This window comes from Carassius auratus, unplaced genomic scaffold, assembly GCF_003368295.1.
Source record: "Carassius auratus strain Wakin unplaced genomic scaffold, ASM336829v1 scaf_tig00035627, whole genome shotgun sequence".
Lineage (NCBI taxonomy): Eukaryota > Metazoa > Chordata > Actinopteri > Cypriniformes > Cyprinidae > Carassius > Carassius auratus.
This window is the reverse complement of record NW_020526247.1, coordinates 13,162-36,277: the sequence shown is the minus strand read 5'-3', so window position 1 is coordinate 36,277 and position 23,116 is coordinate 13,162. Positions and strand designations below refer to the sequence as shown.

General features: G+C 31.0%; 1 protein-coding gene across 2 annotated transcripts in view; it reads right to left on the bottom strand.

Moving 5' to 3' along the window:
• The window catches only part of LOC113082033 (transcription factor E2-alpha-like), a 37,601-nt gene that overhangs the window by 7,950 nt on the left and 6,535 nt on the right, over nucleotides 1–23,116 (bottom strand). Inside the window, exons 4-18 of one of the 2 annotated variants that reach the window (XM_026253950.1) lie at nucleotides 17,467–17,537; nucleotides 16,200–16,260; nucleotides 14,849–14,880; nucleotides 14,656–14,764; nucleotides 13,168–13,226; nucleotides 9,875–9,965; nucleotides 8,819–8,919; nucleotides 7,374–7,518; nucleotides 7,217–7,278; nucleotides 6,060–6,132; nucleotides 5,855–5,919; nucleotides 4,939–5,091; nucleotides 3,583–3,694; nucleotides 3,120–3,246; nucleotides 1,886–2,124 (exon numbers count right to left, since the gene is read on the bottom strand). In XM_026253950.1, the coding sequence (XP_026109735.1) occupies nucleotides 1,886–2,124; nucleotides 3,120–3,246; nucleotides 3,583–3,694; nucleotides 4,939–5,091; nucleotides 5,855–5,919; nucleotides 6,060–6,132; nucleotides 7,217–7,278; nucleotides 7,374–7,518; nucleotides 8,819–8,919; nucleotides 9,875–9,965; nucleotides 13,168–13,226; nucleotides 14,656–14,764; nucleotides 14,849–14,880; nucleotides 16,200–16,260; nucleotides 17,467–17,537 (1,500 nt within the window). The remainder of the gene's footprint in view (nucleotides 1–1,885; nucleotides 2,125–3,119; nucleotides 3,247–3,582; nucleotides 3,695–4,938; nucleotides 5,092–5,854; nucleotides 5,920–6,059; nucleotides 6,133–7,216; nucleotides 7,279–7,373; nucleotides 7,519–8,818; nucleotides 8,920–9,874; nucleotides 9,966–13,167; nucleotides 13,227–14,655; nucleotides 14,765–14,848; nucleotides 14,881–16,199; nucleotides 16,261–17,466; nucleotides 17,538–23,116) is intronic. The other variant, XM_026253951.1, reaches the window with a different exon arrangement.

The following is a 23,116-nucleotide window of genomic DNA, read 5'->3' as shown; positions in this document are numbered from 1 at the left end:
ATGCTGCTTTTTTTTGGGGGATGACAGTCATTGTGTGAGCACTAACATTTTTCAAAACGTTCCTAGAGTGAGTAAATGACAATTCACATTTATTCATTTAACTACCCCATCTAGCTTTAATTTGAGTGCGTTAGTTGCATGAATCTTGCAAGCAGGTGAGATAAACAGAAAACAGGAAGGGATGAGTGCTAAACATGAAATGACAGACAGAAACACATGCACAGTTACAGAAAGTGCAGATAGTCCCACAATCACCCTTAACAGACACCTGTGTGGGCTGCAGGGAGGATGGAAACTAACGTAACATACTGCATAACGTATCTCAAAAGAACTACTACCAAGATCAATTTTAATAACTTGGCTGGTTGCCAGTTTGTTGCTAGGCTGTTTTTAGGGCGTATTTTAAGGCAAGACACCACATGTGAATGGGGTTAAACAATGAACTAATAGATTTCACTATACATCCTCAGTTGATTAATTATATCACATTTTCTGTTGTTTAAATATGAAAATGAAGTATTATCTAGTTAATTTTGCATACATTTTCCTGAACAATGGATAAAGCCAGGTTCAAAATTTGTTTGATTTTGTTGACATATTAGAATTAAAGGTTAATACAGAGGGGATTTTGGATTTCTCTTTTTATTACTCCATAAATTAGAAAATACTGTTAACAGACAGAAAGAAAACACAATTTAGCCACGTTTTTAGGAATAAAATCAATGAGGAATAAATCAATGTGAATGACATAAACCCCTCAGTAAAAACCTTCAGAATAACGAGACGAATAAAATCCTAAGTTTTGGTGTTTGTAAGTGCTGCTGAAGTTGAGGAAAAAACTTTTTCTATATGCTTTTTCGCCATATTTTAAGAATAAAATGTTACATAAATGATTGTGAACGATACATGAACAAAATTCTCAGTAAAAAAAACTAAAGAATAATGAGAGGAATAAAACCCTAAGTTTTGGTGTTTGTACATGTTACTGAAGTGGAGGAAAACATACTTATAGCTTTAAAAAAATACTTTTTCACCATATTTTAGAGGGAAAAAAATGTTATATAAATCATTGTGAATGATACATGGAAAAAAAACCTCAGTTAAAACCTTCAGAATATAGAGAGGAATAAGAACCTAAGTTTTGGTTTTTGTAAGTGTTACTGAAGTGGAGAAAAAAATACTTATAGCTTACAAAAAATGCTTTTTCACCATATTTTAGGAAAAAATGTTCTAGAATTAATTGTGAATGACATATGAACAAATCCTTCAGTAAAAACCTTCAGAATAAAGAGAGGAATAAAACCCTAAGTTTTGGTGTCTGTAAGTGTTACTGAAGTGGAGGAAAAAATACTTATAGGTTTAAAAAATGCTTTTGCGCCATATTTTAGGGAAAAAAGGTTATATAAATCATTGTGAATGATACATCAAAAAAAACCCTCAGTAAAAACCTTCAGAATATAGAGAGGAATAAAACCTAAAGTTTTGGTGTTTGTAAGTGCTGCTGAAGTGGAGAAAAAACTTTTAAATATGTTTTGTAATTAAAATCTACAGACGCAAATAGATAAAATAAATCTTATATATTTTAGTTGTTTTCTTTTCGCTAGTCTGAAACACATTATGAATAACCAAAAAGCCCAAAATCTCAAAACTAACCAGTGCATTTTTGTTTGAAGTGTCTTGCCTTAATAATCTAACTTGTATTGAACACAGAATGCTATGCATTCAATGCATATGCATTTATCAATCAAGCATTTAATATCTCTAATCAATTAATCCATCCTCCACCCCTTGCGACCCATTCAGGTGTCCCGACCACAAATGGATCTCCGCGGTGTCTGAGATCTCGTGCCTGAGCACTGATCGGAGGTCAGCCGCACACACTGACCTCGCACTTGCTGCTCCAGGTTGAGAATAACGTTTACGGCCTGGTGAAGGACGAGCAGTTTGGTCTGGGGTTTCTCATTGTTCATGTGCATCTGGCACATGCGGCCCAGCTCTTTGAAGGCCTCGTTGATGTCGCGCACACGCAAACGCTCACGGACGTTATTGGCCACGCGCCGCTCTCTCTCCCGCTCCGCCTTCACCTCAACCGGCAAATCCTCATCATCTTCTTCGTCATCTTGACTTCATGGGTCAGAGGAACAAAGGGTTGAGAGGGGTTACATGCAAAACAATCAAGGCACACTGACAGGGAACGACGCGTACCTCACGTCAATGTTTTACAATGGACCAATCAGAAGCTGGGAACGTTGAGTATATTGAATGTTTACAGATGCAACTCTATCATCTGCAACCTTTAACTAGCAATCAAACGTTTAGAATTAAATTTTTTTGTGTTTTCGAAAGTAGTATTTTCTGTTCACCATGGCTGAATTTATTTGGACCAAAAATACAGTAAATAAAAGCTTTAATATTGTGAATTCTCACAAATATAGCTGTTTTCAGTGTGAACATATTGCAAAATGCTGTTTATTTCTGCGATGCACAGCTGTATTTTCAGCATCATTCCTCCAGTCTTCAGTGTCACAATCCTTCAGAAATCATTTTAATATGATGATTTGCTGCTCAAGAAACTTGCTTATTATTTTTGTAGAAATCATGATGCACTATTATTCAAAGGTTTAGCATAACTTAAGACACTTTTATTCATCAAGGACACAGCAAATTGGTTAAAAGTGACCGTAAATACATTTATAAAGCTTTCTTCTGAACTTTGTTAAAAGAATCGTGAAAAATAAAATGTATCAGTTTCCACAAAAATATCATGCAGCACAACTGTGTTCAACATTGATAATAGTCAGAAATGTTTCTTGAGCAGTAAATCATCATATTATTGTGATTTCTGAAGATCATGTGACACTGAAGACTGGAGGAATGATGCTGAAAATACAGCGGAGCATCACAGAAATACATTACACTTTAACAAATTCACACAAAAAAGACATTAAATGTTAAAAAAATTCCACTCTTTTACTATATTTATAATTAAATAATGCAGCCTTGATGAGCAGAAGAGATTCTTCCAAAAACATTTTAATTTACTTAATTATTTCAAATTTTGACTTGTACTTTGTTTATTTCTCCTGGAACTAAATGAAGGTTTGCTGGGCGGCAGGTACCTCGTTCTCGTGCGGCTCTTTCCGTCTTTCTTCTCGTCCTCCGATTTATCTCCAATAGACAGGTTCTCATCATCTTCCTTATCCTCTCGCTTTATTTCAGAGCTGGAGGAACGAGGCAGAGAAAGACCTGACAAACAAAAACAAGATGAGATTAGCAACAAAAAATGCTGATCACGCTGTGCGACAACAGCACTGTGAAACCATTTTAAAGGTGAAGAGTTTGATTTTTGGATGTTTAAATTAGACTTATGAATGTACATTCATGCGTTTGGAAAATGCTTTTATCCAAAGCGACTTGCATTGCATTTAAAGGTATGCATTTTATTGGTTCATGCATCCCCTGAGATCGAACCCATGAACTCATCGTTTCTAACACCATGTCGGTGTCAGAAAAGCATGCATCAAACAATAACCACATCATTCATGAATCTCAATCAATTATAATTAAAAAAGCAGTACTGACTGGTAAAGGTGTCGGACTGGGAAGTGGGCGGAGCCTGATGGGGGGCGTGGTGTCCCTGCAGAAGAGCACTGGACTGTGGCAAGCCTGCGGCATCATCACTGTGATTTGACATCTAGAGAAAAGACGGTAAAATAATCAATAAATATTTGTTGTCATTATATTTTCTCTTGCTGAACAGCAAATTTAAAATTAGTTTTGATGGCAGTTAATTGTTTTGACAGTCTTGTTTAATGCACCCATTTCAATTATTGTTACAAAGTTAACAATTAATTTGATTAACTCTGTTTTTGATTAATATGTATACAAATCGCAAAACACAATCCAGAAAAATTTAAAATGACAACGGTGAAAAAATATTGTTATTGTTATTGGCACTATTTATTGTTATTTGTTTATTTTATTTATTTATAAATTATAAAATTGTTAAAGTATTATGAATTCAAATTATTACACATCCTTAAGGATTATTAAAATAATTTTATATCTTTAAAATGTTTTGAAACCGAATTAGTGGAAAAAAAACTCGCTTAGATTACGAAAATTGTATTTAGCAATTGTGAAAAAAGGTGAAAAAAAAAAACTGCTGTCATAGGGCCCTAAAAATTGTTTTTTGTAAAACTTTTAATGCTTTGTAAAATTGTTAATGCTTTCAAAGTGTATTAAATTTTTTTGTAAAATTTAAAAAAAAAAGTGTTTAATTATATATGTTTAAGTATAAGTTTCATGATTTCATTGATTACTATAATTAAATTTAGCAATTCATGACAAAATACTGCTTTCATAGAGCCCCTAAAATGTATTTTTGTTAATTTAATGCTTTTTAAAACGTTTAATGCTTCCAAAGCTTGTAAAAATAGTTTTTAAGTATAAATTTCATGATTTCATTGATTAAACATGATTTGACTACTAAAATTAAATTTAGCAATTAAAAAAATATTGTGAAAAAATAAAACTGCTTTCATAGGGCCCCTAAAATGTATTTTTTGTAAAACTTTTAATACTTTTCAAAACGCATTTGCAATTTTTGTAAAGCCTGTAAAAATATTTTTTAAGTATAAGTTTCATGATTTCATTGATTAAACATGATTTGATTACTAAAATTTAATTTAGCAATGTAAACAAAAAAAGTGAAAAAATAAAACTGCTTTCATAGGGCCCCTAAAACATATAAAAACATATTTTTTTAACATATAAAATATACGTTTCATGATTTCATTGATTAAACATGACATGATTACCAAAATGTTTTTTTAGCAATTAAAACAAATTAGCGAAAAGAAATCAAGCAGATTTCATGGGGCCCCAAGCAGGCATCTCACAAAGGCTGGAGACAGAGGCATGTTAACAAACACTCACTAGTCCGGGCAGACGGCTGATGAGCCCGAAGGCCTGACTGATGGAGCCCAGAGCTCCAGCTGGATGTCCGCTCAGTAAACTGTGCATGTCTGCGCCCACCGCATGATTCCTCAACACATGCAGCGCTTCACCCAGACGATCATCCATCTTATTCTGCAGAAAAACACAGATTACTCAAAGTTTATCAAATGCACAATGACACCATAATGCAACAGAGACTTGCAACGAAGATGTTATTTCTGTGAGCCAAACAGAGATAATAGAGGAAAAAATGTGATTTATGCCTATTAGGTTTTTTTTAAAATGTAAAATACATTTTTATCAGCTGATTGGACATTTCTATAACTTTGTTCAAAAACTGTCAAAACCATCATTTAGCCTTTAAAACAAATGTTACATTTGCTGTTCAGATTAGATTCTTTCATTGATTTTATTTATGTTTTATTTCTATATTTCAAAGTTGGTGTATTTAGCAGATTGTCTCGTTTTCATGGATTTTTAATTCAGCTGCCATGCAAAGTAGATGAAATAATTAAAATAAAACATTTTATTTTCTTTAAATGTTCATTACAAGTCATGAAAATAATTTTTTTACCGGTTTTAGTCTTAGTTGAACTATAACCCAGACTCAACACATTGAACTTAATAAAAAAAATTATCAAAATTTGAATGTATTGTTTGTATAATATATTGAAGCAATGTGCAACCAATAAGTAATAGTTGATTAAATAAAATAAAATAAATTATCATAAATATAGTGATTTTGTATGATGTTCATACTGATTTCATATATATGTTAGTTATCATCATCATCATCATTAATGGATGTTTAAGTGTATAATAACCGTTCTTACATCTGTAACCGTAAAGTGAAACCTAATTTGTTAAATGCAGCAGGTGATGAAGAGGAACGTACCGCAGCCTGCAGTCCGGGCTCAAAACTGGGCTGAGAAGAGCCTTTGGGCCACTGAGATGCAGAAGCTGAAACACAAACACAGACGTCAACACAGCCTCGGTGCGGAGCGGACAGCAGATGGCACTACAGAGCCGTTCTCACACACACACACACACACACACACACACACACACACACACACACACACACGCCTCAGGAAACCCACCAGGAACATTTGAAGGAGAGCCCACAGGAGTGGAGGGACTCGAGGAGAAGCTGTTATTGTCAGAGGGATATATCTACAGAGCACAAGAGACAACATTCAGTAAATGGTTGAGCTGAAATAGAGACGGAATTGTTGTGTTTCAGTAAATGTAATTAATACATTTTTCGGTATGAATCACCCAGACTGTCCACAATGATCAGGAATAATTCCAGAAATAATCACATGATATTTATAATCAATATCCACATACAGAGAAAGAAAAAAATTAAATAAATAAATATATATATATATATATGAAGTTCTCAAAACAGTGAAATTAACATTTTGTGCTGTAATTTGAGCCGCAATTAAATTAACAAAAAATTTGTCTCAATGTTATTAGTGGTTTGGACTAAATTTAGAGATTGAGAAAATGTGTAAAAAAAAAAAAAAAAATACAAATATAAAATAAATACATTTGTTTATGTGTAATAGTATTTAATAATAATTACTTTAATTGAAAAAAATAATAATAATAAAAATAAAAAATATAAATAATAATATAAATAATAATAATAATTTCAGTTAGGGGCCAAGGCAATATTATTTTTCTTTTCCATTTAAGTTGAATTACATTTTTTAAAACTGAAATAAAAATAAATTTATTAAAATGACTTTAAATTAAATGTCTAAATATGTAACAAAGTAAAAAAAACTAAAATTGAAAACTAAAATAATAAAATATAAAACTAAAAATGATAAAATAATTCAAAATATATATATAAAAAACTACAATAATTTATGAATATGCATTATCAAATTATTTATGTTTAGTCAGAAAAATTGCAATTCAGGAAATTCCTCTTTCTGTCATTCCTGTGTGGCCCTGCCAACTTAAAATTAATTATTAATAAAAAAAGGACAATTCTTAAATTCAGAATTGAAAAGCAAATTTGATTAACCAGTCGATAATTAACCAAAAAAAAAAAAAAAAAAATACAAATAAAAATCTCCCCTAAAAATCCATGCAGTACCAAAACAAAATTTTAAATAAACAATTCATTAAACGTGTGATTAAGTCATATTACTAAATGATCGTCCACATCAGCCTCTAGTTACTCCAAACCTCTCTCATCGCATTAATCTGTAGATGACACACTGGAAAACCCCAAACTCACCGAAGCGAGAGCTTTCCCGATCTCCGCACCGGAGCTGCCTGGGTTTCCAGCTCTGCTGACCGCTATCAGAGAGTGAAGATCAAGTTTACAGGTGAATGTGAGTTACTCAGACGCACTGAAGCGAGAGCAGGTCACAGGGTGGACACAGGACTCTTACCCATGATGCTCTCGGAGGAGCTGAGGGGCGGTGTGTGGTTGGGAACGCCGTATCCAGCCGAGGCCGGGTGGAAGCTGGTGGGTAAGTTGACCTCGCTCCCGTGCAGAGGGTAGTTCTGCGGTGAAAGGGGCAAAGGCTGGCGCTTCTGCGGATGACACACAGACATGCAATTATTAAGCAGCACGTGGCAAACCTCTTCTTGTATCTATTGAGAGCAGGTTCAACATCAGGAATGTTCCACTGCTTTTCCACATCGAGGTCTGTGGTAATTAAATGCATTTTTTCTGTGGTCACTGGCTCATCAGAAAGGAAAAAAAAAAACATCTCGATGAGGTCTCCAGGACTTATTTTTAACCTGATGAATCTGAGATCATGACCGATCAGACACAACTAAGCATGCTGCAATTATTAAATAAATGCCTGCTCGTCTGCAATCTATCTATATCTATATCTATATCTATCTATCTATATATATATATATATATATATATATATATATATATATATATAAAATGTATTTTCAAACAAACCATTATATTAAAACGGTTTATAAATATTTAAAATATTTTTTTTAAATTAAAAACTTTATATAACAATTTATATGATTTTATATATATATATATATATATATATATATATATTATACTTAAATATAAACATTTATATTAAAACACATTTACAAACCATAAAAATTATATTAAAACAAAAATGATAAATATATTTACAACTGAGAAGTTATCATAAATGACAATGATGGCTAAATTTGTAGTATTGTATATTAATATATTTATAATTTGTTTTAATATAAATTTGTATATGGTTTGTAAATATATTTAAAATGTGTGTTTTAATATCCATTTTTATATTTAAATATAACATGTATAATAATGTATATATTTAAATATATTAATTTATATTAAAACACAAATTATTGATGCGTGTAATAGTCATTTATTTTGGGAGAATCTGTTTTATGCATTTAAATATTTCCCCCAAAAATAAATGACTTTTAGACACATCAATAACAAGAGACCTGAAATACCAAAAATATGACAATATTCTAAATTTAGCCATTTATTAATTATTAGTATTATTTATTTATGCTTTAAACTTCTATCTAGAAATTAAAAATGATATATTTAAATAAAAAATAAAAATGATACAAAAATAAATAACTTCAACAAACATCAATGCCTTTTTATAACTTTTATATATTTATAATTTAAATATTCACATCCCTTTCTGTGATGGTCTTGGATTAAAGTAAACGTTTCTGTTTTACACAACCGAAGAAATTTATATTTAAAGGTGTTAAGTGTATTAATCTTATGCTTTAAGTGACAACCGAAGGATTTAGTTAATCACAGTACTTTGTGACATTTAATGCATGAAAATAAAATGATTATTTCTTCGACATCAGCCGGTTTTCTCAATCGTGGGCTCACCTGTGTGTTTATGGAGGGGAACGGAGCCTGCTGACCGATGTGAGGAGAGTTACTCATGACCGGAGGATAGCTGGACTGTCCCCAATGATCCGGAAGCCCATCTGAGAAACCAAATCAACATGTAATCCCAAAGAAACCAGCGGAAAGATTAACTGTAAAATGACTGCGAAAGAAGCAGACACTGACATTGCATCACTCTGCTTATTACACGCCCACTTATCAAATAAACAGACATGAAATATTGAGTTTTACTTATTTTATGTGATTAGAAAAGACCACAGTGAAATGCAAAACATAAAACTAGAATATTGTATCATGATGCACAAATTTTGGACAACGAAATGTCTGTTTTATTTCATATTTACAGCTTTTTTAATATTGAATATATACCCCAATATTAATGTATATGCTCGAGCATGAACTAAAAATATTAAGTTTGCATGACTGCAAAGTTCATTATTAAAGTCTACTGCTAAAACAGATAAAATATTTGGTTAAAAAAAAATCTAATTAAAAAAATAAGTTTACAAATGAAACATAAATATTAAGTATTGTAAATGCATGAAGCAATGCATTTAAAAAAAGGCTTAAAAAATAAAATAAATGCAATGTGAAATTCACAATATTACTAATAACAAACAAATTACTGCAAAAGATATAAAACAGCAATGAAGGAAAAGTTTAGTTTCAAGATGCACAAATATTTGACCACAAAATACCAGATTTTTTGAATAATTATAGCTTTTTTATATTGGATGTATACCTCAAAAAATGTATTTTCTTTCATATAAATTTGAAACGTGCAATCTGGACCAAATGTGCATCATTGCAAATTCGATTCTGATTAATAGTTTTCCACTAAATGAATACAAGACAGATAATAAATATGTAATGTTTATACAAAATACATGTGTGAAGCAAGAAAGCAGGAAAACAAAAGGTCATTAGTTATTTTAAGTGATGCAAATGAAGTGATAAATATTGCATCAAGATCAGTGTGGTTTACAATATTACTATTATTGCCAAAAATCACTCGGACAGAAACTACCAACGTACCCTGCCAGTAAGAGCCTGGATAAAGGTTTGCAGCTTTGGATCCGGGGTATCCGGAGCCATCCTGGTTATAGTCCTCACAGCCGGGATAAACCTGCCACACAGAAGAAAGCAAAGCTGGTATCAGGTCAGAGTCCACTGAAACGTCCACTTCTGCTTTAGCTGCATTGTGTGTGCATGTGCTATAAATTAGGAAATATTCATAAAAATAAAAAAAACACAAAGGCTGACTCAAGGGAAAGTACAAAATAATGACCCCAATATGAAAGCGGTGCCCAAAATAACTTTGACATTTTAATACCAGTTACCATCATTTTAGCTATTTACATATTTTAATATACGCATTTAAAACATTTAAAATCACAAATATTTATACATTTAAATATTTTTCCAGCCAATAAACTGTATTTTAAAATTGTATTCTTAAATATCTTTGTGTCTGTATGATATTTATAGTTACAGTTTTATAAAAATATAAATTTTTACACCGCTTTAGTCACGTGAGGTGGTTTGTCACTACTTTTGTAATTTGTAAAAAAATTAATGGAAACAAAAAAATGACATAAAATGCTACCATTTTAATATAATTTATAAATGTTATTTAATATATATTATTGTAATAAAATGGTTACAAATGTTAAAATTTTTAGAAAAAAAAATAATAATAAAATATTACCTTTATTTCAGTTTTTTATTTTATTTTTAATAAAATAGTAACACACACACACACACACACACACACACGTGTATATATATTTTTTTAAAATAAAAAAAATATGAATTGTTGCACCTAAGTCAAGAAGAAATTACCAAATTACTCATCTAGCATTTTGTTGCATTCTCCAACCCATTTAGTTTTTTTTATTATAAAGAGTTCAATGTGAGTTGTGATGTTGAGGCGATCCACCATTAGCTTGAACCTCTTGAGTTTCACACACAAAGGCACGATGTGAAAACACTTTATACTTTGTTATTCGCTAAAACAAAAGAAACAACAACGCACGCCTGTCTAGCCATGCAAAAGTGTTAATATAATGAACATACGACCAAATTACAAGCCAATTAAACACAACAAAGGGGTCAAAAACAAGCCACGCTCCAGCGATCTGATGTCAATGCTGGAGAAGTCCAAAGAAAAGAACCACGTGAAATGTGTGTAAATAAACGACGCGAAATAGAAGACGAGAGAACGAAGGAGATGCATGAACACAAGGAAGAAATAAAGAAAGAAACGGAGAGAGAGAGCGAGCGATGCATTCTCAATTACAGAGCCATCTGGCCGTTCCTGGAGAGCAGCCAACAGCACAGACAGCTGGAGACACGGAGAGAACCAGGAGGAAAAATGAAAGGAAAGAGAAACAGATGAACAGATGAGGGCAGGGAGAGTAAAAATAGAGGCACTATAAGAGAGCCACAGAGACAAGACCACCAATGTTCACAATCTTAGCGATGTTTAAACACAGAATGCATATTAAAAGTAAATAAAATGCATGCTTTAATGTTTCTAATAACCTTTGTGATGATAAAATGTCATCCCAAAAAAATCCATGCGTTTATGCAGAAATGTAAAGATTTATAATTACAATTTAATTAGTATTTTTTAATCCAGTCTTTTTAATGTCATCTAATATCTAGTGTGTGTGTGTGTGTGTGTGTATGTATATATATATATATATATATGTATAAATAAAATAATAACCGTTCAATAGAATTTTTTTATTTAATGGATGATAAATTCAAAAATTGTTTCCAGGAGAAACTTAAAAAAAAAAAACCCTTTAAATTATTATATTTTTTGTTGGTATATGAATTATTATTACGGTGAATGGCATTTTATTGTAAGTTTCTGTAAATATATGTGGAGGAAAAACTACATTTTATAATCTATAATATTAAAATAAACTAAAATTAAAACCATTAAAAGAAAAAAAAAACTTATTAAAATAAAATACACTAACTTAATTAAATAAAAACAATATACAATAAAATAAATATGCTTAATTATATTAAATAAACTAAATATATTTACTTTATTACAATATTAAAACTAACATTTATTTATTTTATTAAAACAAAAAATTTAATAACTGTCCATTTGCTGTTTTTTAAATACTGTGAGTGAAATTAGTAAATATTGTTAAATATTCATATAATTTTTATTGAATGCATATTGTTTAATTACTGTTTTCTGGAAATAATTTGCACCATGTATAAAAAGCATAGTTAAAAAAAAGTCATTATTATTATCATTATTATATATAAAAAAAATATGTAATAAATGTTATTATAAACATTATAAAATGTATTTGAATTTCTCTCACTCCAAAACAAATACTTTAAATAAACCATTATTTAGAACAGGAATTAAAAACATGCATACAGAAAAACTAATTATAAAAAATACTAAATAATAAAAATAACATTTAAAGTGAACCAAAACATGTGGAAAATGCACTATACATTTACAAATGCTCTTTGCGCATGTTTTACACGCTTGATATTAATTGCATTATATAAGCCGCTTAAAAAAAAATAAAAAAAACTTGTTTTAATGCATAACATTTTTTTTTTTTTTTTTATGTAATAATGAAATGTCTTGTCTGGGTTTTTTTTTCTCTCTCAACAATTCAATTTTGCCCAGTGCAACTAATTACTACTATACATTTCCACACAATATTCACTAAATTCAATCAAAAATTGTACACACGGTGAAATTCAGACATTTAAATCTAAATGATCATCATGTATGGTTGCATGCTTTATGATCTGCGTTCTCCACATTAATAATAATAATAGTAAATCATATTGCATTGCTCAAAAACTATGAACTAGGCCTACGAAGACTCAAGTATTAAAAAAATCACGTTATATTTTTACTAGACGAGAGTAATATGTTAAGTCTTACATTTCACTATGCATTGAAAACGAAAAGGAATGAATTCAGCAGCCCTGCTTCAAACAGGAAAAGACACAGGAAGTAGAACATGCACTATTGCCCACGGCAACCCTCCAAGGCCTCGTGGGTATTTAGTAGATGAGTGCTTTGTCCATGCATGGATTTAAAAAAAGGAAGGGTGTTATGACTGCATTCGAGCATGAATGCACGACTGCATACACGGCAAATGCACCCATAAGAGAGAAAGAGAATCTGTGCACGCTACAGTATGCATGTAATATGTGACATGAGCCCTACAGGAAGTGCACGTGTGTGTGTGTGTGTGTGTTTTGGGTCAGACTGACTTCACGTGGCATGATAATCCGGGCTTAGACACTAATGAGGGCACGTCAACACTCACCGAAGACACAGATGACGGCAGGCCAGAAGGAACCTTCCGGATCTTCTTGGGCAGTGGATCTGAAACAAAAGCCTTTTTGTAAGCCTTTTAAATGCTGATTTATACTTAAGGTGATCAGTCGACATGATTGACAGGCAGATGCACACCAAGACACCTCATGCTTTTCAAAAACCACACACATTTTCAATAGTGACTCCATGTCGTCACACACAAAAGCTTCATGCATGAGGGAAAAGAGCACAAAATAAACCCTTGAAACAATAACACACACATGAGATATTGAGATATATCCCATATTGTGATATTGGCAGCTAGTGAGAGAAATGCGGTCATTTACTGTGAATAAAATCACTAAAGCGGTCGGAAAAAAAGCTCAATGGTGTACCATTTGAAAATAAAGAAATTAAGATGTAAATATTAGAATTGAATTTTTATATTTAAATAAAAATATATAAATATAATATACTTAAACTTATTTTATTTGTCATTTTCGTTTAAAGTATCAAAACAAATACAGAAGTACTAAAACGTTCAAATTAAAGTGAAAACAGACAACTATAATTCTTAAAATATATAAAAATCATTTCAATATACTATTAATTCAACTTATTTTAGCAATATTTTCATTTTTGTTTAGTTTAACTTCAAGTACCAAAAAACTAAAATTAGACAAACTAATAAAATATAACTAAAAACACAAGGACAAAAATGAGAACTACTAAAACTATAGTTTAGATAAATAAAGAATATAAATTTATATGCATTTAATTATTTAAATAAACAAACTAAACTAAGAGAACACGGAAAATACTAAATTAAAATCTATTAAATCCATAAAATATATATTTTTTTATATTGAATTGGTCAATCAAAATACATTTTCTGCCTTTAAAAAAATTAAATAAAAATAAATAAAGTTTTTTTTATATTTTTTTAAGGCAGAAAAATATATTTTGATTGAACAATTCAATATGTAAAAAAAAAAAAAAAAAAAAATATATATATATATATATATGTGTGTGTGTGTGTGTGTGTGTGTGTGTGTGTATCAATGCTATTGTAGTAAATTTGAAATACTGCTACTTTTTTGTTTATATTTAGAATAGATTTTAATTTCGTATTTTCCGTGTTCTCTTAGTTTAGTCTATTTATTTATTTAAATAATTACACATTTATTTATATATATATATATATATATATATATATATATATATATATATATATATACATATACATATATATATATATATATACACAATCCGCAACATAATTACTCACTTCAGAATTATGTATTTATTATATAAGTAGCTATTCGAGTTATCAGGTGAAAAACTCCTGCATTTCTCCAATACATGGAAAACAAGGGTTTATTTTGCACTTATTAGGCATCTCTTCCCATCTAAGCGAGCGGTTCTCGGCTACACTGAACAAGGAAATCGGTTTTATACAATCATCCAGTTTAACTGACGTCATACACACAGTGCTCACCTAAACTGGAGTCAGCGACCCTCCGGCGATGAGGACTGTAGAACTGAGAAGGGACTTTCATTCCCGGAGGAGAAAGACCATCGCTAATATCAGCGCTCATGAGCTGCGGCTAAACACAGATAACACAGAGTTCAGTGAAGACAGACTCCAGGAGGAAACCAACACCACTCAACTACTAAAATCAGTTCCTTACCTGTGTGACGGGGTATCCTCGCTCAGATTTCCCTGCAGAACAAACACCAGAAACTCTTACATTCAAACACATCAAGCATTACACCAACAAACATGAAGCTGAACATGTCGACATGAAGCATTCGTAGCGCTTTTAAACTCAGTAATGCGCCGCATATCTGAGCCAAACATGATTCTTGATGAGAAAAGACAGGAATAGATTTTATCCTTCTGAAACTGACTGAATAAAGTTAGACTGGTTTGATTTCATGTTGCCTTAACTAGACGTTATTAAACTAACATTACAACCAATTAATCTATTAAAACTTCTCCAGTTTATACTTAAATGTAACAATGTAACTAATTGTATATATATATATATATATATGTTTTTTTTACATAAAAAACAGGTATATATATTTATATACATATACACACTATTTTTATTTATTATATTTATTTATTTTATATATATATTAGTTTTTTAAATGTTATTATATTTAAATAAGTGTGTGTGCGTATTATATATATATACACACACACTTATTACAGTAAACAAACAACAAAAAAACTGTTGCAACAAAATAAAAATTAACTGATATTAAATATTTAAAAAATAAATTCAGTTAGTTGCCAAGGCAACATTCTCATATTTTATTTAACCTGAATTAACTTAAATAGCTAAAACCAAAACTATGACAAAAAAATAGAAAACCTATCAAACTAAAATTTAGATGAGAAATATAATGAAAAAATTCCTCGTATAATATCGGTGTTATTTTAGTATAATTGAGATACGCTTATAATTTTGGTTAATATTTAGTTTTTGTTTAATATATATATAGCAGTATAACTGAGGTACTAGTAAACCTATATTACATTAAATATGAGAGAAGCGTAGACTGATTTATTCATTGACTGATAATGTTGGGCTGAAAGGTTGCTGGACTCCATCTGTCTGTGGTTGAGGTGCGCCGTTTATGGCTTACAGACTGGACACAAACAACAAATCGTCCCATTATAAATGCCTAAGTGGTAATTAGTTGAAAAGCAACCCCCACACGGCTTTAAAGCCCAGCGAGGGCCGGTTAGGAGCGTGGATTAACCCCCTCCACGTCCCCAGCCTGATCTAAACCTGCTCAGGACTGCAGGCGATGCATGGGTTAAACTTCAGAGGCTCATCAGCTGTGGAAATGAGGTCAGAGAGGATGCAGATTTTTTCACTTACATGCAACAACAAAGAAACGCACCTCATCCGTGAGAACGTAATCTACAATTATAAAAATGCATCTCCTGATAGTCTAAATTGAATACGGTGGAATCAAAACGGTAAATCGGTAAATGCTTTGACCTCTAGTTTTGCGTTTACTCACCGTCGATCTCTAAGTTGTACATGCCGTCATGCTCAGGGTAGTGATGGCCGTCTCCATACAGCTAATACACAAAAACACACAATAATATATGATTATATGATCAGCAGAATCATGCAAACTCAATGAGATTATATTGTGAAATATCAATATGAATGAAAGTTTATTCTGAACCAGTCTACTTACAACATCTACTGGAAGTAAAATATTTTAACTTAAATTTATAATATAATTTTATTTACATAAAAAAAATTATATACAAATATTGAATAGGTTTAATATATATATATATAAACCTATTCAATATTTATTTAAAGTTAATATAAATTATATTTAAACATAAAAAAATTACACTTTAAAATAACATATAGTTAAATATAAATTTAATATACTGAGTAATTTATATAAAGCTATACATTATTTTATTGAATATACATTTTTATATTTCTATTAAATAAATTAAAAAAATCCATTTTATATTTATATTTCTAAATTTATTTTAATATATTTTTTAACTTAATGTTTTTTTTAAATACACTATTAAAAGCATATTTTTATTATTATAATATTAAAACGTACTCAAAACTATATATTGTTAAATGTTTAAACTAAAAAATAAATTATAAAAATATTTCAAATTTCTAATTATATTTTTGATCAAATAAATCCAGTAAATCACCACATTATTCTGATTTCTGAAGAAATAGATTAAACTTTAACACAGATTCACACAGAAAACAGCTGTTTTACATTAGAATAATATTTCTGAATTTCTAATTGTACATTGTACATACTAATTATTGTTTTTGAACATTATTGTTGATAAAAAAGCATACATTTATGAAGTCAAATTATATACATCAATGAAAAATACTGAACAAATCCTGTTTAGTATTAAGCTTCAGAGAGAAATTGTCACGAACAATGTTGGCTCCTAAAATTACAGGCTTCTTGTTTATGAGCGAAATAGGTCAGAGAGAGAATAGGACACACGTGATGCGTCTAACATTCATGAACCCTGACAGGTGAGAGATCAGAGATACACACGGCAGGTAAACACGAGGATCGCTAAAAATGGCCGGCTAATCTGACCTACAAACACACGTCTGCTGACCTTCCCATCTCCAGATACACGCAAGTCTGCTTTAAACAAACCCTCACGAGACAAAATAAGGGACATCCTGAAGTGGACTAGATATCGGGTTCGTTGCCTTTAGGGATTAAGGTCTGAAGGGAACACCGGAGACGATGTATTTGGGTGATTTCTTACCCGTGCGCCAAACGAGGGACCGTTCGCTTCTCCAGAAGCCCAAGAGCCGGAGCCACTTCTTTCATCCAAAACTGAAAAACACACAAACATCGTCAACACTTAGAACTAGATATGCTCCGATATCCAATAGTTATGAATTAGACATGCCTGCAGTTTTAATCAACACTAAATGTTAAAAAACAAGAATCAGTTGGTTTCTGAAAGAGTCTCTTCTGCTCATCAAGGATGCATTACTCTAGTGTCAAATGATTAGTGATGTTCATTTCGGCTATTTTTCCTGGGGATTACTTTGGCATGCGCTAAAAGCAAGAAACAACAGAACATGAGGATTCATAAATCACATCAGAGAGCATCTGCAGTGCTTCTGCGAGCGGAGGAAAACATGATAAAGCTAGGCTATATATAGCCAATAAATAGGCGTATACGAGAAATATATTTTTATGAAAAATGCCGTTTCGGAAATGTCAGAAAGCGGAATCCTATTTTTCTTTAGGATTATTTTATGCACAAAGATTTGTTTTTATTGTGAATGTAAATAAAGGCAAACTGTTTAAAATTTCGGTTTATCTTTATGACTAAAAGGAGAAGTTGCTTCTACTGATAAACGCAAGTGTTTGCGCATTTGACCGATTAATACGATCGGTTAAATGCGCAAACACTTGCGCATTAAAAAAAATTCTTAACGGTCGTTTAGTGGTTAATAATAATAATAATAATAATATGCTAATGTGCTTCATTTATTTGATTAAAAATAATTTTTTTTTAAATATTACAACTTAAAACAGCTGTTAAACATTTTAAAATGTAATTTATTTATGTGATCAAAGTTGTATTTTCAGCATCACTCCTCCAGTCTTCAGTGTCACATGATCTTCCGAAATCATTCTAATATGCAAATTATTGCATTTATTTGATTAAAAATACATTGAAAAAAAATGTGAAATATTTTTACAACTTAAAAAAAGCTGTTTTCAATATGAATACATTTTAAAATTTAATTTATTTATGTGATCAAAGTTGTATTTTCAGCATCACTCCTCCAGTCTTCAGTGTCACATGATCTTCCGAAATCATTCTAATATGCAAATTTGCTGCATTTATTTGATTAAAAATACATTGAATTTTTTTTAAATATTATTACAACTTAAAACAGCTGTTTTCAATATGAATACATTTAAAAATATAATTTATGTGATCAAAGTTGAATTTTCAGCATCACTTCAGAAATCATTCTAATATGCTAATTTTCTGCTCGAGGAACATTTCTGATTAGCAGAGTTGATTTAATTAAAGTTTAAAATAACAAAATTTATTTAAATACAGGTTTTTAAAATGGGTTATCTACCATATGCTACAAATAATTTCAATGCATTGCAGAAAAACATACCACAGAAAATCAAATATGTTTGTGCAAAACTACAAACTGACTCATCAGTGGTTTGCAAGCACGACTCGTAGAGTAAAAGATCTTAAGAAATCTCTGTATTCTTGCCCTGAGATGAGTTTCTTAAGCCTTTCTCACACAAAGCTCCCGAGACACAACAGATTTTGTTTGTTAAATCGTTCTCACATTCTGTGTTTGCATTATCAGCAATACCAGGTCAGCTCGATGGTTGAATCTGCGCTTTGTTTTGCGTCTCCGTATCTGCCATCTCACCAGCTGATGTGTGATTAGACATGTCAACCAAACCTCAAAGGTTTCGAAACCACAAACGTCGAGCACAAAAGGCTGGAAAGCCGCCGAACGGAAGAATTTTAAAGATCGACGGTGCAGAAATTTCCCGAAAAACCGTCTCCCCCCTTTAACACTCGCAAGCATCTCTGGAGAGCAGCAGCTTAATTGTGTGCTGATTTGCATAACTGTGCATATTAATGAGGTGTCTGCTTATGAATATTCATAATTTTTGTTTTGTCGTCTAATTAAAAAGGGGGATGGGGGGGCGATCATGACAGCGCTGGCGACGGAGCGGAACAGGAGTACAGCGGACGAGTGAATTACGACTCGAGAGCCATTGCTTGTGAAAAAAAAAAAGCGTGATCCGCGAATTCAATAAAACAACAACAAGAGAACGCAGCAGCGACGGAGCAGAACCTACAAAACAGGAAAGAATTATTCAAGCACCGCTGAGACGAGCTGCTCGCACACAATGAGGACGGAAAGTGCATTAAGAACGGCGTTTATAACAATGACTGGACTTCCTGTGGCTAGCCGCTCGAAGGGTCAGCTGAGATTCCTACTGAGACGGCATCCACAGAATGACCTCGAGCACAGCTTTATTATAGATGCTCTTTTATGCTTTATAAATAGTACAACAAAGACAGAAAATAGGAAATAGTTTTAAATGCAACACTAAAATTTTTTATAAATATATGAATTATTATTTGGAGATTTGCTAAAGATATAAGATATATATTCAATTATTTTTATCGAACACTTGAGAATTAACTGAATCAAAAAGCAAAAATATGCATCCAATATCAACTGATAAGCTACAAAATAAATAAAAATTAAGTGCATTATTTAAACTTTAAGACTTATAGATTAAGGTAAACAAAATGTAAAATAAATAAATAAATGATAAAATATTAGATTAGCTTAACCGTCATCAAGAATAGATAAAATGAAAATGAAAACATGGGCAGTTTAATATCAATATTAGCTAAAACTATATCTAATATTAATCAAAATGCTACAGAATAAATAGATTAAGTGTGTGATTAAGCGAATTCTTGACATTTAAGGTAATGAAAGTTAAAACCTGGCAATTGAATCAATATTATCGCATATATATCCAATATTATCTGAAATGCTACAAAAATAAAAGATTGTGTGTGTTAAAATATTCAATTCATTTCAAAAGTGATCAAGCGTTCACTGAAGGGTAGGAATGGGTACCGAGAACCGGTATTTTTCCGTAATTCGGTTGATACCGGAGTACCGATAATTAGTTATCATCTGATTGTGCTCATACTGTCAAAAACACACAAGGTTTACATATAAACAGTTTATTATGAATAAAGTGAAAGTAAACAGGCAAGAGAGAAATGAGTGCGTGCATCTCTTAAAGGGACAGTACTACACACAATGCAACTTGTTATTAAACCGATACTTCACTCCATAATGTAAGTTCTTTCATTATTTACTCATGTTGTACCAAACATGTATTAATTTGTATTTATTCTTGTGTTGAACACAAAATAAGATATTTTGAAGAAAGTGGGTAAGCAAACAGTTGCTGGTCCCCACTGACTTTGATAATAGAGAAAATAAATAAATAAATAAAATAAATATGAAAGTCACTGGAGACCAGCACTGTTTAGTTTCCCACATTCTTCAAAATAACATTATGTTCAACAGAAGAATAAACTCATTCGGGTTTAAAACAACTTGAGAGTGAGTAAATGAAGACAGTTTTCATTTTGGTGTGAACTATACCTTTAATTATAACAAAATAAAACACAAAGAGAAAAATAACTCCCTGCTCTTGACTAAAGATCATTAATACAGCAGCAATAAAACTACTTGAAATTTTTAACAACTTCATATCTTTTTGCACCAAAAAGTATCGATATCGGTAAGTATCGGTAAGCAGTATCGGTATCTGCATCAAAATGTAAACGATACCATCCCTACTTAAGGTAATCGAAAAGTAAAAACAGGCAGTTTAATATCAATATTATAATACATAACCAATATTAAACAACATGCTACAAAATAAATAATTTCTTAAACTAGTATATTGCGCATCCCTAGATAGGATGCTGTCTTTGTAGGCAGTGAAAGGCAAGGCATCTCATTAGCTTTAGGTAATATGACAAGAATCTAAAATAAACTGTTTTCATATTTCAATAAAATTATGAAGACTTTTTTCCACACAAGGTGAACAGATGAGTGCAAGAATGTGTATTAATAGCAGTAAGTTTGGTCAGTTTTGATCCTGATCATGAGAGTTTGAGGTAAAGAGGAAGCGAGATTGATATTTACAGCGATCCGTGGCGGGTGGGAGAGAAAGACAGAGATGAAAGACAGCTAATACTGTGAAATATGGCGCGAGAAACAACAGGAGGTCGATGACATATCAGCACAGTATGAAAAAAACTCAAAAATAGAGGTGATTCATATTCATAAGTGCACTGAATATTCACTCCAATTAACAGAACTGATTGCTGGGAGGAAAAGAGAGAAATTCATTCAGAAAAACACTCTTTTCCTCTCCAGACAGTCATAAAAATCTCTTTATATTAAAAGGGAACGGCTGGAGTTATGAGACATTCCCCTCCGCACCTGAATAAACAAAACTTTGCTCCGCAGGCCCAATAAAAAGCGTCTGCTGCGTGTTTGAGCGTCTAATGGTTACAAGCTGATCCACAGAGGCCAGCGACCTCTCCAACTCACAACCACGCTTGATGCACACCGCAGTTCAGATTCAGAACAACTATCAAACAAATCAGAGCAAGGTTTAGAAATGATCTTCTCACTCAGTCACAGGGAAAAAATTCAGATCAGATCAGTCTGATGTTCACTTGATAGAGAAGGAAAAACAGCAATGATGTAAAATTAAGGATTTATTTCAATTAATCAAGTGTTTAAATGAATAAACAGAACAAATAGCAAAAAATAATTATATATATATATATATATATATATATATATATATATATATATATATAAAATAAAAGACAATGCGTTTTTCACATTGCATAAATAATAAAGAATGCAGAAAACAGAAACCGTTTTTGATTATAATTTTTGACAATGGTATTTGCATCAAATCTTAATTAAAATTACATTTTAAAAAATTTAATTAAAATTAAACAGAAAACCAATCACAGGACACAGATAATCTTTTTTATAAATTAAATTAGTTTTATGAATTGAACTGATCAGAGACTTTTAATTATTAAAATTTACAAGATAATATTAAGACAATATTAGATTACACTAAATATAAGATAATAATAATTAAAACAACCATTAACATGAAATAAAAGGGCACTGCTATTTAAAACAAATATTTAGTTGGTAAGATTTTATGAATTAATCTGATTAGCCATTCTTTTTAATTATTAAAAATTAATTTTAACCAGTAAAACAAGATCTAGAAAAAAAAAGACATTGAAAAAAAAATAATAATTAAAAAAGACTTTTAAATGCATTTCATAGGGCCCTAAGCAAGTGAAGAATAGTATTTTGAGTAGATTAAATCATAATTTTTTTATAAATAATGTAAAATAAATAAATCTCAAAATAAAATGCTTACCAAAAAAAGATTTGTAAAATTATTGTTTACCTGTATGTCATTAGCGAATATCAAATAATCGTGAACTATTGAAAATTATAAAGTAAATATTTCAAGTATATACACTTCAAGCAGGCCTAATATAAGAAGTCAAAGGGTTTGACGACAAAATCATTAAGATTAAGATATTTGGGAAACGTCCTACCATAAATATATCAAAACGTAATATGCATTGCTAAGATTTCATTTGAACAACTTTAAACTCAATATTTTGATTTTTTTGCTCCCTCCGATTCCAGATTTTCAAATAGTTGCATCTCAGACGAATATTGGCCGATCATAACAAACCATGAATCAATGGAGAGATGATTTATTCAGCTTTTAGATGATGCATACATCTCAATTTCAGT